Raw genomic sequence first — 17,309 nt, forward strand, 5'->3', positions numbered from 1 at the left:
TCAATAAATACTCATTTATTTATTGAACCGCAAAATGGGTGGCATATAAATTTAATAATAAAAAAATTGCCCACGTTTATTATTTTTATAAATAATGTAAGGCAGTGAACATACCTCGTGCTCCTTCCTCCTCCTACTTTACCCACAACAACTCTTGTGTGGTGGGTTGGACTGAGAGAGAATGATTGTCCCAAGGTCACCCAGCCCTCTTACATGCCTAAGGTGGGACTAGAACTCACAGTCTCCTGGTTTCTAACCTGGTGCCTTTATCGCTAGACCAAACTGACTTTTCTAATATGGGATACATTTCCAAAGAATTCTGATGTAGTCTAGGTAGGCTTTAGCAAACAAAACACATGCTAGAAGCTAGGGTTTTCTTTTCCAGCATGCCAATTTCCATTTAACTCTTTTTAGCTACAAGCCATATTTGAAATAAATCAAATTCAAATGAAACAGGGTGGCAGGTGGGGAAGGAAAGCATCTGGCATTATGTTGTCTTCCTCTGACCAGTGTTGGGAATGTGAGACAAACATATTGGAAGTTTTCTTTAAAATGATTGCTGTCGTGGCCCAGCAGGAGCCGTTGGAGCTGCCACCAGACTCCGACAGCGAGGGGCCCTATGAGTCGGCTCTGGAGGATGTGGAGGACCCTGGACAAGATTCCGACTCTGAGCAGGGCACAGAGAGGCTGGTTGGCCACCAGGAGGCACCTGAGCCTTGGACCAGTGGGGAGGAGACAAGGGACAGTGAGCCGGATGCTAGTAGTGAGTTGTTCCTGGATGCACGGCACCGAAGAGCTAATAGGCGTCAGGAACAGTTGCACAGTTACAGGAGGTAATTGCACTCAGCTGGTGGTCATTAGGCTCCTCTTCAGACTATAAAAGGACTACTTGTGCACACTCCCCTCTTTGCAGAAGTCAACACAGGATCGAATGTCGGAGAACCTTGTTATGAGCTTGGCAGGCTGGATTGCTGCCAAGCCTTATCTGTGTTTATTGCTGCCCAAGCTTGACTGTGCCGGTTTGCTGCCAAGGACCTCTCTGTCTGTTAATTAAATGCCGTAACTTATCTTTGGCTCGGAGTGTGCTTTGGTGTGGAACGAGGGGGGTCAGAACAGATTGCATATGTAGGTTTAAGAGTACAAAAAGACCCAAATCCTTTTTAATCTTGTCTACTAATTGGCATGTTAGGAAAAGGATTGCTGTCTGTCCACCAGCAGGATAAATCTCCAAAAGCTGGACAAAATAGGGCCCAAATTGCAGACTGGGGACAAACTGACAGAAGAAAACATTAGTTTAAAAAACTGATTGGACTTTTTTGGAACTTAAGAGAAGGTTGCCTTAAACCCATAAATCATCCTCTGCATAACCTCAATCACTTGCTCAAAGACTCCACAGTAAGTAAATATAGTTGCAAATTTTTTTAAAAAAACAAACAGTGGCACATAATAATAACAAGCAACTGGAGTTTATTAAAAATTGTGTACTGCTGTAGAGAAGTAGACAACAGAAACTGGACTGAGAAAGTATTTTGTATTTTTTTTGTCCAAATATCTATTAACAGCATAATCCAATTTTCTACTCTAAAAACAAATGTTTTGCAGCCAACTGAAAAATACTACTTTAAGCAGATAACATAGAAGTTATAAGAACTTTGTTAAGAAAGATTATCTTTCTCTTCCAAATAATTTTCCAGGTTTCTGACAGTAAACTTTATAAGATTTTACTTAACATTTTGGATTTGTAAATTATCCTGAAACGTATAGGTATATGAACATTTTAAAAAAAAACAGCAAGCCATAATTCTAACATATAATAAATTTAAATGACCAAATCTGTTATTTTCCAAATGCATCTGAACTGATGATGGCTTGTGATTACCAGAATACCAAATCATACTAGTTTAGTGCTTTTCAAACTATTGTCTCCTAATTGCAGGATCTACCAAACCTTCCCCATATTGATTAGCACAGTGGTTAAATGCAGCACTGCAGGCTACTTCAGCTGACTGCAGTTCTGCAGTTTGGCTGTTCAAATCTCACCGGCTCAAGGTTGACTCAGCCTTCCATCCTTCCGAGGTGGGTGAAATGAGGACCCAGGCTGTGGGGGCAAGTTGCTGACTCTGTAAACCGCTTAGAGAGGGCTGAAAGCCCTATGAAGCGGTATATAAGTCTAACTGCTATTGCTAACTGCTATTGTTGAGCATCAGATCATGTCAGATACCACTCAGACCGTGAGTTCCTGCCTCCCTGAATTCACTGGCAAGCAGGTGATTCTCCCCCCCCCCAAAAAAAAAAATCAACCAAAGATTAATGCCTGAAAACTGAGTCATTGACAAATGTAGGCACATGACCTAAAGTTCAGCAAACTGATAAAAGGTTTCAAGTGCCAATTCCCAAATGTGAGTCCACATACACTGTGTTAAATGAGACTCTACTTTCACACAAAGGGAAAAAGTAAGTAATTCCTAGGAATTACTAGGAATTAAATGCATTAGATTTTGTTGAACTGTATATCTATTCATCCATCCTGCTTGGTATTCAACATTTTTTACTGGAGAATATTCTGCAGTTGATGCTAAAAGTTATCACTATAATGTACGTATCATACATAAAATAATCAGATGGTAAATAAATACTTTAAAATTAAGATATGATGAGTACAAATAAATGAAAGTTTAACTTATTCACTGAAAAAATGAGAATTTCCACACTTAAAATTTAGGTGTATGTATGTTAAATATAGTAATTCCTGCTTTTAAAAAATATTATTTATTTATTTATTTATTTATTTATTTATTTATTTATTTATTTATTTATTTATTTATTATTTATTTATTTATTTATTTATAGCTCTTATATGCCACCCAATTCCAAAGGACTCCGGGCGGCTTACAAAAAAAATATAAAAAACATAAGAACAATACAATTTAAAACAACAGCCATCCCTCATAAATTCATTCTAGTCATGGCTGGACCTCAACAGTGAGGTCAACAGCCCCAGGCGTGCCGGAACAGCCAAGTTTTTATGGCTTTCCTGAAGGCCATCAGAGTGGGTATGGTCCGGATTTCCAGGGGGAGCTGGTTCCAAATAGTCGGAGCAGCCACCGAGAAGGCTCTCCTCCGAGGGCCCGCCAGCCGACATTGTTTGGCCCACGGCACCCGAAGGAGACCCAATCTATGGGATCTTACTGGTCGCGGGGAGGTATGTGTCAGCAGGCAGTCTCGAAGGTATCCTGGCCCTAAGCCATGTAGGGCTTTAAAGGTGATAATCAACACCTTGAATTGAGTCCGGAGACCAATAGGTAGCCAGTGCAGTTCACGGAGGACAGATGTAATGTGGGTGTACCTCGGCACACCCACTATCACCCGCGCAGCTGCATTCTTTAGTGATTTGTCATTTCAGAGTCTATGTAAAACACTACATAAATTTATACAAAAACTTCATCAGTGTCACAATATTATTTTAAAAGCTATTATTTCAAAAAAAGTCAAAAAATAAATGATATTTAAGTTCCAACTCATAGAATAACATCTATTTGATTCTCAGAATGTTTTATTTCAAATGAGGATAATGAACCATTACCTTAAACCACCAACGTAGTTTTCCTTTTCAAAAATGGTGATGTCTGAATAGCCCAACCGAGCTAAAAATGTGGCACAACTTATACTAGCAGGTCCTGCTCCAAGTAGAGCAATCTTGGTACGATAGGATGCAGGCAAATCTTGCATTGGTGGCAAGGAGGGATCTCGAATTTGAGGAATATTGATTGCTTTGAATACCTGAAAAGTGAAATACTTAAATGGTTAACAAAAAGGGAAGAGCACTGATATCTCTTTTGCATAACTGTAATGGTATTAAGTCACCAGGTAGGGCAACTACACCTCAAGAGATGACCAGTATATTCATCATTAAGTATAGGCTTATTATTGTGAATAATAAGAGCCGAGGTGGCCGAGTGGTTAGAACACAGTACCGCAGGCTACTTCAGCTGGCTTCTAGCTGCCATTTAGCAGTTCAAATCTCACCGGCTCAAGGTTGACTCATTCTTCCATCCTTCCATGGTGGGTAAAATGAGGACCCAGATTGTTGGGGGCAATATGCTGTAAACCACTTAGAGAGGGCTGTAAAAGCACTATGAAGCAGTATATAAGCCTAAGTCAGTGGTTCTCAATCTGTGGGTCGGGACCCCTTTGGGGGTTGAACGACCCTTTCACAGGAGTTGCCTAAGACCATCAGAAAACACATATTTTTGAAAAAATACGGAAAACATAAAAGAATTTATGTACCACAACATGAGGAACTGTATTAAAGGGTCGCGCCGTTAGGAAGGTTGAGATCCACTGGTCTAAGTGCTATTGCTATGAATAATAATATCATGCAGTGAAGATAACAATTAATTTAGAAAACTGCTAGTAATATATTAGTTAATTCAATCCTCATCGCTATCCATATAAGAGCCGAGGTGGCGCAGTGGTTAAATGCAGCACTGCAGGCTACTTCAGCTGACTGCAGTTCTGCAGTACGGCTGTTCAAATCTCACCGGCTCAGGGTTGACTCAGCCTTCCATCCTTCCGAGGTGGGTAAAATGAGGACCCAGATTGTTGGGGGTGATATGCTGACTCTGTAAACTGCTTAGAGAGGGCTGAAAGCCCTATGAAGCAGTATATAAATCTAACTGCTATTGCTATTGCTATTTCATACAAATGCGGAAGGTGAGAGAACAATTTATTCAGAAATCTTAGACAAGAAAGAAGAGATACTAGGTGAAGAAGCAGAAAAGCAAACTGAAATAAATTGGGGAGGGAGTGTTTGTATATTCGGCTGCTAATTTTATGCACAATAATCCTAAGTGGCTCATAACAAAGCAACAATAAATCAGCACACCATCTATTCCAAGAGTACTATGTTTCAGAAAACCTGGGAAAATATATGCGAAAAGAGAAGAATTGATCAGCCTGGAATCTTTTTAAGTACAGAGAAGAAGTGAAAGGATTTGAACAATACATAGTACAAGAAGTTTCTGGAACTCTTTATGGCTACCACTGCTTCAGTATCTGCAGAAAACTAAAAAGTGGATGACAAACAGCTCAGAGCAAGGAACCATGCATAAGCCTTGCAAGCCTACAGCATTTTAGTTTCAGATTATTTTTTTTAAAGGAAATTTACAAAGGCCTCAGATGGAGGAGAAGAACTTTTGATAGGAATTTTGGCAGAGATGAAGATTCATGGGGACTAGAACATAGCAAAAAATAAAAAATCTGTCTGTAAAACTTGACTTAAGCTAAAATTAAATTACAGTAAAGACACTGTTTGGGGGCAGGAAATAAGAGGAAAAATAAGATTGATTTCAAAAATGAGCCCAACTATACACAAACACATTACTTGCTTACTCAGAAAAAAAAAATGAGAGAGCCAGTTTGGTCTTTCTAGCCAGTTTGCACATGGCAAAAACAAAACAAAACAGGAGACCATGAGGTCTAGCCCCACTTTAGCCATCAAATCTAGGGGGGTAACCTTGGGCCACTGACTCCCTCTCAGCCCAATTCGCCCCATAGGATTGTTGTGAGGCAAATAGGAGAAGGAAGGTGTGTTGGAGATGTTCCCCATCTTGAGTTATTTGTAAAAATAATAAAAGTAAGAAACAAGGAAATAAATAAAAATGGGGATTTGTTTCTCTAACTCATTTTCTTTTTTTATATAAAACAAGGAATTGTATTCATCCAAAGGAGACCTTTCTTCCTTTCCAAGTATGTGTAGATCACTCTCTCTTTCTCTCACCTTTCTTTTCCTTCCTTCCTTCCTTCCTTCCTTCCTTCCTTCCTTCCAGTGGTGAGTTTCAAAAAATTTTTGAACCTACTCTATGGGTGTGGCTTCCTTTGTGGGAGTGGCTTGCCAGCCATGTGACCTGGTGGGAGTGGCTTGCCAGCCAGGTGTTTCTCTCTCTCTCTCTCTCTCTTTCCTTCCTTTTGTCTCTCTGTTCCTTTTTCCTTTTTTTTCTTTCATCTCTCTCACTTTTTCTTTCTGTTTTCTTTTTTTCTTTATTTCCTTCTTCCTTTCTTTCTCTTTCTCTCTCTCTGTGACTGTGTGTGTGTGTGTGTGTGTGTGTGTGTGTCAGTGGTGGGTTTCAATTTTTTTTCAAACCTACTCTATGGATGTGGCCTCCTTTGTGGGAGTGGCTTGCTGGCCATGTGACCTGGTGGGAGTGGCTTGGCGGCCATGTGTTTTCTTTCTTTCTCTCCCTCCCCCCCCTCTCTCTCCTTCCTTTTGTCTCTCTGTCCCTTTTTTCTTTTTTCCTTTCATCTCTCTCTCACTCTTTTTCTTTCTTTTTTCTTCCTTTCTTTATTTATTTCTTCCTTTCTTTCTCTTTCTCTCTCTCTCTGTGTCATTCTGTCTGTCTCTGTGTGTGTATGTGTGTAGCAGTGGTGGGTTTCAAAAATTTTTGGAGGTGTGGCCTGCTTTCCGGGTCCACTGGTGGAACCTCTTCTAACCAGTTTGGTAGATTTGACGAACCGGTTCTACCGAACTGGTGCGAACTGGTAGGAACCCACCTCTGCTTCCTTCCTTCCCTCCCTCACATGCAACACAGCAAGTGCCTCAGTATTCTTTAACATCTCCTGTCCCATCAATTTTGAATTAACTTTTCCACAACTCCTAAGTCTACTCACATACTGTGCTCCACAAAGTTCCACAAAAGCTAAACATAAGGTTGGTTGTAATCACTGGATTATTTGTACGCCTTTAAAAACAAAAGGGGCCAATTTAAATATTAAAAAGCAAACGCTGGAAATAAAGATGCTTATCAACCACAATGACTTACGTTTGCAGCACCTTGATGCCGAACATTTGTATTTATCTACCTGCAATGCCACAGGATGTCTTGTTTTGTACTCTGTCCCTGGTACAGCTAGTCAATAAGTCTCCCACCCTATGCACTTAATCTGCTGGCACAGTATGCTTTCAATTGGGCTGTAAATCTTACGATGCACAAAAAGCAAGGACCACAAACCATTTAAACTGCCACACTGAAGACAAAGGGATTAACCCAGCTTAATTGGTTTATAACAACACTGTTAAGTACTTGGGCAGGTTTCCTACTGAATGCTTAGGAAAGGCTGCACATAGATTGGAGACTGTAGTTCAATGACTACTTTGAGCTACCAAGAGTACTACAAAATCCTCTAATTGCTTGCAGAGGAATTCTCTGTCACAATTTGTGTTGGTGTATTGAGAAGCAAAGAGCTAAACCTTAACAGGGAGAAAGAGAAAGTGCTGAAGAAAAAAAAAATCCTAGAATAAGACCTGTGTGTTACAGGCAGAGGTGGTATTCTACTGGTTGGGATCGGTTCGCTTCAGTGGTGGGTTTCAAAAATTGTTCGAACCTACTCTGTGGGTGTGGCCTCCTTTGTGGGAGTGGCTTGCCGCCCATGTGACCGGATATGAAGATGCCGACGACACTTGTCAGAACCACCTTAAATTACCTCATACACAGCACTGGCATGCATAAGAATATGATGTAAACTTGTTTTTTAAAAGGCATCTTTGGTTTGCGTTAAAACAACTTCAACACACGCAATGTTCTGATTGCACCACAAACGCAGTAGTCATCCTTACCTTTCACAGAGGCACTGAGTTTTATAAATATGAGCATGATAGTGTAGAATAATCATATCCAAGGACCAGGGGTGGGTTTCAAAAATTTTTGGAACCTCTTCTGTAGGTGTGGCCTGCTTTCCGGGTCCACTGGTGGAACCTCTTCTAACCGGTTCGGTAGATTTGACGAACCGGTTTTACCGAATAGGTGCGAACTGGTAGGAACCCACCTCTGGTTCGCTTGAACAGGGAGCGGAAATCGTGGGTGACCCCACCCACTCGCCTAGCTCTACGGCATCCCATTTAGGCCCTTTTTTCACCAAAAGTGCATGCGCGGAAGGCTGTGCATCCACGCTCACATTTGAGAACCAGTAGGGAAGGTAAGTCAATACCACCCCAGGTTACAGGTTAGCAATCTGTACAGATCCCTTCTGCGTTAACATGGGAGCCAAGAAATCACTGTACATTTTTTTTAAAAAATTGAAGAATAGAAAATGTGGCCAAGCTCTTGGTACTGTATGTTCAAACCATCCTGGATTCCTCCTTTTAACTGTATAGAGCAGCAAAAGATTGATAGCAGCGAATAAACTATCAGTCAAGGAAAATTATCTACCATTACTTATAATGACTTCGATAAGTTTTCAGGAAGCCTTTATGTTGCTTGGAATGGAGTCTCCCAGCTATTGTTGTAGCCCCAATCTTCTCAAACTACTGAAACAATTCATACAATGAATTCTTAGACCTTAATAGGTAGAAAAAAGGGTTTTTTTCCCCTTCCATCCTATTATTAGAAGCAGGAACATCTAATGAGGCAGACTCACTGGGAAAAGATTCAAGATTAATGAGAAGAAATCATATTCACATGGCTCCCTTTTTTTATTTACTTAGAAAGGTTTCATTCTTACCTATATTCCACAGAGTTTTATCTGATAAAATTTAACAATGGGGTTCATTAGTACAATATGATACACAGATGACCTCCTACGTTACTATCTTCCAAAAGAAATTATGAGTAATCATGAATAAAAACAAACGTACTGCCTCCAAAATACTTTGGATTCAAACTTGGAAACCAAAGCTTTTTTCAGACACAATTCCCCACATTATTTTAGGCTGCAGTATTATTAGTATTTTGTCTTTTGCCATATTCCCATCTACTGTCAGATATCTGTCAATAAATGTAATAGTGATAAAAAAGTTCAATATTTTAATTCTGAAGGATTTTTCTTGTTGGGTATTAGAGAATGTGATTTGAATATGACAGATTATTGTCCTCTATAATTTCTATAATAACATAAAATAGTCACTAAGAATCCAACACAAAATATCTAAATTCCACAAAAGTTATGAACAGGAACCAGGTATAAAAAGGGCACACATTATAATATCTATCTGTACACACAGACACACACATACACACAGAGACACACAGACACACAGACACAGAGACACAGACACACACATATGTGTATATATATATTGATATAGATATACATACATACATACATATATATATATATATATATATATATATATATTGATATATATATATATTGATATATATATATATATATACATACATACATACATACATACATACATACATACATACATACATACATACATATATATATATATATATATATATATATATATATATATATGCATTTTAAATTATGTAGCAGTGCCACACTGCTCAATTGTATTAGAACCTTGATTCCAATAGATCATTTTAAATAAACTTAAAATTCTATGATGAAAATCATTCTGAGCTATTTATCCTATGCCTGTTTCAATATCAATCATTGTGCCGGACCACAGCATTTTAGTAGGTTTATAAAGATTTTTCAAGAAGAATTGTACATATTTAAGAAAATCCACCAGGGCATAATTTTTTCCTATTAATCACATTAGGACTAAAAAGAGACACAAGTGGAAGGCTTAACAGATATTACTTGCATTAACAGAAATGCAGCATCCAGATTATTGGAATTTTGTGTTCAGTTTTAGGCGAAGAGGATTGTCACGGACCGTGGACAAGACAGTGAGAAGAGTCAAAAGGGGAATTAATATGGAATCCCTACGTGGGCACAAGTGGGTGAAGTCTAATTCCTTCAAATGCCATTGAAACTTATCTAATCTTACCCAGATACAAGCTAGCAGTCTAAGAAGATTCCTGTGTATAAGCTTGAGCAATAAAATGGCTAATTGGGCTATTCATGTGTGGATCTGATTGTTTGCGTCTGACAGGGACAAAGAGAAGTTGAAGCATGTTTAGAGCAGAGCTATCAAAATGATATAGAAGGAAACCAAGCCCTATGAGAAGCAGTTGAAGTAGTAATAGCAATAGCATTTAGACTTATATAGAGCCTTACATCCCTCTCTAAGCAGTTTACAATGTCAGCATATTGCCCCCAACAATCTGGGTCCTCATTTTACCAACCTCAGAAGGCTGGAAGGCTGAGTCAACCCTGAGCCGGTGAGATTTGAACAGCCGCACTGCAGAACTGCAGTCAGCTGAAGTAGCCTGCAGTGCTGCACTCTAACCACTGCGCCACCTCGGCTCTATAGCAGGGGTATCAAACTCGCGGCCCATGGGCGAGATGCATCACACGCTAGCCATGCCCATCCTCGTTTTAGCAAAGAGGGAAAAAGTTGTGATACATCATGTGACGACAACATGTCATGAGCCCATCAGGATCAAAATGCCTGGCTGTGGGCAGAGTTAGCCTGCAATACTTCATTCTAACTACTGCGCCACCATGGTTCCTAAAATAATACTGGCAAATCTCCCCATCTAGTCTATTTTTAGCTCATTTAGGAAATTTCTGCACAGTTATATTGTTTCCAGGATTTGAATCAAGTAGCCAAGAAGTACAGAGAAAAGTTTTGAACTAACTTCTGCCAACGATTTCACTCTCCTGGATATTAAGTCTTCTGAACTGAAAATTTGAATGAGGTCTTTACGGCTTCTTCCAAATAATTAAAACTGGAGGGCTCTTAATGTTTACTCAATCCTTGCTTAAAATAATACTGGCACATCTCCCCATCCAGTCTATTTTCGGCTCACTAAGGAAATTTCTCAATTTATCACATTACTGAACAATTATGTTGTTTCTTGGATGTGAATCATGATGATAGAATATGCATATGCACCTGTATTCTAGCCACAACAATGGAAACATGATGAAAAATATGTCTTAATATCACAATGCAAATTCCACCCTTCTGTATTTCTGTACCCAGATTTAGGGAGATAAGGAGTAGGATTGCATCAAGGCATCATGGTTCACCTTTTGCTACTTAACTCTACATGGGGCTGCCCTTGAAGAGTGTTCGAAGACTCCAATTAGTCCAGAATGCAGCCGCGCGAGCGATTGTGGGTGCACCAAGGTACACCCACGTTATACCTATCCTCCGCGAGCTGCACTGGCTACCTATTAGTCTCCGAATCTGCTTCAAGGTGCTGGTCGCTACCTATAAAGCCCTACATGGCATCGGACCTGGGTACCTGAGAGACCGCCTCCTGCCGATTACCTCTCTCAGACCAATTAGATCACACAGGTTGGGTCTCTTCCGGATTCCATCTGCCAGCCAATGTCGGCTGGCGACTCCCCGGGGGAGAGCCTTCTCTGTTGCAGCTCCAGCCCTCTGGAATGAGCTCCCTGTTGAGACCCGGACCCTTACTACCCTCCCGGCCTTCCGCAAAGCCACCAAGTCCTGGCTGTTCCAGCAGGCTGGGGGGAGCTGAGAAGCATTTACCTCCACGGAAATTGTGAATGTTGGTTTTGTTTTTAATATGTTGTCTTTGTCTCGTTCCCCCCTTTCCCTTGTCTTTTGTGAGCCGCCCGGAGTCCTCTGGGAGTGGGCGGCATACAAGACAAATAAATAAATAAATAAATAAATAAATAAATAAATAAATAAATAAATAAATAAATAAATAAATAAATAAACTCCCCTCTCCCCACCTGTCCTCCCACAGACACCTAAGAGATTTTGTATGAGTAAATAGATAGAATCTAGGAGCTTGGCAAATGCAGAAGCAAAAGAGCAAGCTATCCTAAAGCAGAAAAGGTCAGGACTGGCATATTGAAAAATGAAAACAGCAAGCTATACGCATTCTCAGTATACCGCATGTATGTCCTACTTGACAGGAAGCAGACAACAGCAGAACGGCATTCAAGACAGTCTCTAGATTAGTCATCTTAGCTTGCATAGAATAATGTGAACATACTGTGGATCAATTTGGCTTTTTGTTGAATTTGTAACAAACTGACCAATATATACCAAAACAGACTAGGAATGTTCTTTTTATAAGCAGGAAATGCTGAACACTTCTAAGCTCCTAACTTTATCTATACTTTCTTTATCATACTATGAAAACAGTATGTGAAAAGCTTGATTAACCACTGCTGAGCAAATGAGTGCAAAATAGGAGCTTCTGCCTATTTTGTTACATGATAGTGACAGCTGATGTAAAATCATAAAAGTACGTTGAATACAATAAGAATTGGGTACTTGAGCAGGGGATAATTAAAGAAGACATAGGGTTAAGAATGAATATGTACTGAATGACTGTACACTGAATAGAAAAATGCATGACCAGTATGAAAAACCTTTACGGAGGTGGTACAGCATCACAGAAGGAATGAATAGAGATTGGAATGAAAGCAATTATATGAAGAAGGAAGGAAGGAAGGAAGGAAGGAAGGAAGGAAGGAAGGAAGGAAGGAAGGAAGGAAGGAAGGAAGGAAGGAAGGAATAAGAGGAAGGGGAGGACAAAAATTGATGGAGCTGAAGAAATCTTTACAAAATGTAGAAAGGCGAGAAGTTTAAAGAATAAAAGAAAATGTATAGAGAGGCACATGGGTTTGTTAAGCTGATCTCATCCTTGAATTTACTTGGTTACTATTGTTTATTCCATTCTGTGCCTGAAAAAAGTTGCTTATTCCAAAATGTAATAGTGTAATGGGTTTGTGAGTAGCATACTATATAATAACAAACTGTTAATGACCCAAGTTTAAACAAAGACCAATAAGGGCAATTTCATTATCATAGCATGTTGTTTGTAATTGAATAAAAAAAAAATTCATAAAGCATGCAAGTTTTAACATAAAATTCAAGTTCACAAAATCCAACCTTATTTAAATGAGAGTGGTATATTTAGACCTAATATTATGAAAACTCTTTGCTATACCTGGTTTTTCTCATATTCAGATCAATGTTGTAGACGAGTATAAATCTTTTCAGCACATATATTTTATTATTAAATCAGTACTAGCTACATGTTTCTCGGAAACAAAGTTAAAAATTGTCATTATCACACCCAAAGATGCTAATGATTTGGGGCTGGAATATTTCAAAGACATTTTCAAATATTCCATTCCAAATATTCCAAATAGTCCACCTGATATTCAGGTAACTAAAACATTGGATTTTTTTCAAATAGTGGCATCATCCTGCCTTTTTTTTTTAATGCCTTAACATCCTAGTGAGTCTTTTCTTTCTTACAAGTGAGACATTTTAATAGCTCTGATTTTCTACTTGAATTATTATGTTTTGAATTCAGACTATGATAGCTGGACTGTAGGTAAGTAACTGAAATAATGATGAAAATGGGGGGGGGATCAATGTTAACTAACTTGGTGTAGATCCAATATACATTTAACTTTATACTTTTAAATCTATCCTGAAAGTTATACGTGGAGCTAAAAACCTGAATAAATGATATTTTTATAAACATTATGCAGTGCTTACTTTAGAACATAAAACTAGTTTCTTAATTGCTAGTAACTCTCTGCTTTGTGTTCTATATGAAGAAAAGGAATCTTATCATATCTGCTTTAATTAGGTTCCAAAAGAAAAGGACTACTGAAAAATCTTGTGCAAAGTAAAGAAGGAAAAATACAACTATCTAAATACATTTTACTTACTTCTGTAGCAAATTGCTGCAGTCCACCAATATTAATTGGTCCATCCTCAGTGGCATATAAATTGCATCCTCCCACACAGAGATCAGAAGTTGGACATACCATCCCACATGATAGTCCAAGTGGATTGTCAGAAAAGATCATTTTGGCAGCTCCATAGTAATTCTGCAGAAATAAGGAGAAAAAAACCCATTGCAATCTCATATTAGAGGAAATGTAGAATGTTAGACAAGCTGCTTGCATTATTTTATCTGTAAAGCATGTGCTGTGTTATACATAATTATTTTTACAATAATATATGATTTCATACAAAAAACATATTACCTATTCTTACAGATTTTTAAATCCTCTCTCAATCGTGTCATCTTTTAACGATTGAAATTTTCTTCTTAGCCGAGATGGATTTTATGCTTCTTCGCCATCTATTCATAGCAGAATTATCTCTACGTAGAAATAATACTGAATCTGTGAAAGTGTCTAAAATGGCACCCTGCAATCCTAAATCAATTAGCTAGATAAAATTGCAAGATAATACAGTTTTGCTCATAATGTTAATCTCATCTGAAAGATCAATCAAGATACTTCCTCTCATTATTACTGATCACATATCCGTAAGCTTCACTACTGACCTTTGGCAAAGTAGACTTATTAATGTATAAAACAGACACATAATGTTGGTACATTACCAAAAATTCAGTCAGATCAGCTGTTGGAGAGACTAAGGGCAGCTGGTTTGCCTCACACCAAACACCTCACCATCTAATAAGTGTTGTATTTTCTTTTGCATCAACAACTGAGTGCTGTATCTCCCAACATATTATTTACAATATCTGAAAATATATACTGAATAATTCCACTCACCCCCCATGAAATCTGCAGTCTGAAATGATAGATATGCCAAATATTGCTCTTATTGGAGCAGTCTTTTCCAACACAGCATATTGGACAAAACATGAGGAATTATTTAAGAAATAGGGAGTCCGTTCTGTGTGGTGGTTAAGATGCTAGCCTAGAAACCAGGAGACTGACTTTCTCTCAGCCCAGCCCACCTCAAGGGGCTGTTGTTGTGGGGGGGGGGAAGAGGAGGAGGAGAGTGTATTATGCATGCTCCTGCCCTGAGTTACTTATAAAAGTAATAAAGGCAGGATAAAAATTCAATGAATAAAAATTTAAAAGCATCCAACTTATCTTGAGGGTACAAGTTGGAGAACCATGAGGGCAATTAATTTCCGTTCATTCATCAAACGTTCTCCCTTCTTTTGGTTTTTATTTTTCTATTTGTGGCTGATCTTTATAGGAGACAGGGACGTGCAGTCAGGGGAGGCAGGGGAGGCAGAGCCCCACCACTGTCATCATGAAAAGAAAAAAAATGTAAAAGGAAAAAGGCAAGAGCTGAGGTCAGGCTGAGCTAGTTGCTGCCAGAGTCACCATGGATGACTCTGCTTAACTGTTTAAAAAAGCCTCTTAAAAAGCGCCCTCTACAGGAGGAGGCAGGAGAACAACGTGCCTCATCTAGTCTGACTTTAGGCATTTTATGATCACTCGAGCAGAGTTAAGCAAGAGTTAAAAGCCGAAAAATTCCTGATGTAGGTGAGGCATGTCGTTCTCCTGCGTCCTCCCGTAGAGGGTGCTTTTTATAGGCTTTTTTAAACAGTTAAGCAGAGACATCCACGGTGACTCTGGCAGCAACTAGCTCAGCCTGACCTCAGCTCTTGCCTTTTTCCTTTTACATTTTTTTTTTCTTTTCATGATGGCAGGCAAGAGCAGAGTTGAAATCCTCTCTGAGAAAGCTGGAAAAGGTACGTGTGGGTCGGAGGGAGGGGGAGGAATTCAAACTTCATCCTCCTGGTGCAACTTTGTGTGTGTGTTTGAGAGAGGAGGAAGGGAAGGAGAGACGGAGGAAGGAGGGGAAGAGAGAAGAAAAAGAAAGAAGGAAAGTTATTTATCAAAGGAGAAAAACAAATGCTGTTGCTTTAAATCGGAACTGAGCATGCTTGGCTGTGGAATTCTGGGAGTTAAAGTCCACAAGTCTAAAAAAATTGCTGCCTCCCCAGCCATTGCTGCCTCCGCGAGTTGCGCTGGCTACCTGTCGATCTCCGGATGCGCTTCAAGGTGCTATTGATCACCCATAAAGCCCTACATGGCAGTGGATCTGGATACTTGAGAGACCGCCTTCTGCCAATTACCTCCCTACGACCTATAAGATCCCATAGATTAGGCCTCCTCCGCATTCCATCGGCCAGCCAGTGTCGGCTGGCAACCACAAGGAGGAGGGCCTTCTCAGCAGTAGCCCCGACCCTTTGGAACGAGCTCCCCGTGGAGATTCGTACCCTCTCCACCGTCCAGGCCTTCCGCACTGCCTTGAAGAACTGGCTCGCCCGTCAGGCCTGGGGATAAGGATTTCTACCCCGCCCGAATGTTGTATGCATGTTGCTCATTATTTTATTATGTGTTGTTGTCTCAATGTTGTATTTCCCCTTTCCCTGGTTTTCTGTGAGCCGCCCTGAGTCCCCTCAGGGAAAAGGGCGGCCTACAAATGCAAATAAAACCATAAAACCATAAAAACCATAAACCTCACCGCATGTCACTGATAGGAGAAGCAACTAAATACATTGGGCAAGACTACTAGTTATATTAATTAAAAAATGTAACAGGAAAATTTGAAGGAGTTAAAGAGTTACTTCAAATACTTAGCCTAACCACCTATTTCTGCAGCCTCCATTTAAGAGACATTCTAACAATAGTTTGGTTTGGTTGATTATTAGATGCTACATACACTACAGCTTACAAAACTCTAGTCAAACATGGGGGCTAAAGGCTTCCGTTTTCTACTTGCATATGCCATTTTCCTTACAATCATTAAGCTCTGTTAAAAAGCTGTTGTTCTTTGGGCGATCAATATTTTAACAGCAAAATATTAAATAACAACCATTGCTTCTTAACCTTTCATTCAACCCCCAAACACTTGCTTCAATATTTATTTCACTTTGACAAGTGTCCCAAAGGTGCTTTTTCAAAAGGCATTTTGAAAAGGCAAAAGGATTTTCTTTGTTTTCCTTGAAGACGTTTCATTTCTCATCCAAGAAGTCTCTCTTCAGTTCTGAAGAAGTCAGAACTGAAGAAGCAAAATGCTGTGAAGGAAAAAAAAAAGTCCAGTTCCCTTTTGGAAAAAGCACCTTTGGCACAGCCATGACCTGGATGACTGAGAATCTCTATAGACTTTGACAAGTGGTAGCAATGGCCTTGTAGGAGATGACCAGGCTGAGCCCAAGGGAGGGATCAAACATGTTCCAAGTCAAGGGTCTCTGTGCACCTGCAAGGGATCCAAGTCCAGCACACCTTGAATGCCTCTCTTATCTCCCACTCATTTCCATTAATGGACAGTTGGTCAGATTCTTGTAGAGACCTTAAGCTTGCAATAAGTTTATTGTCAGGCCTGCAAATATATTCCTTTTAGAATTTTGGCCTGCCACACTTTCTCTTATTTCATTATGCTGTTTCATTAGTATAGTTGATGGGAGGGGGGAATAGAAAGGAGTAGGATTGTGTTATTGTCATTCTTTTCTAGAAGACCAAGGTCATCTTTTGTCTCCGCACTTTTACACCTGACCGGAAGCAGCTGGGTGGAGACGCCAGCGTGGAAGAAGAAGATTGGACCATGTGATGGATTGTGGGTGTGGGGACAAGATCATGAACTTTTAACTGGGTGGAATTCTGATGTAATTTCCAGAATTGGGATTAACACAGATGTGCTAAGATTTCTGCTTTATTAAATTGGAACTTTAAGG

At 39.5% G+C, this 17,309-nt stretch overlaps 1 protein-coding gene across 1 annotated transcript in view; it reads right to left on the minus strand.

Moving 5' to 3' along the window:
• The window catches only part of DPYD (dihydropyrimidine dehydrogenase), a 628,457-nt gene that overhangs the window by 417,930 nt on the left and 193,218 nt on the right, over positions 1 to 17,309 (minus strand). The window contains 2 exon segments of the mRNA XM_032217710.1: positions 3,584 to 3,780; positions 13,525 to 13,686. Coding sequence (XP_032073601.1) covers positions 3,584 to 3,780; positions 13,525 to 13,686 — 359 coding nt within the window.

Source organism: Thamnophis elegans, chromosome 5 (genome assembly GCF_009769535.1).
Source record: "Thamnophis elegans isolate rThaEle1 chromosome 5, rThaEle1.pri, whole genome shotgun sequence".
In the NCBI taxonomy this organism is placed as follows: domain Eukaryota; kingdom Metazoa; phylum Chordata; class Lepidosauria; order Squamata; family Colubridae; genus Thamnophis; species Thamnophis elegans.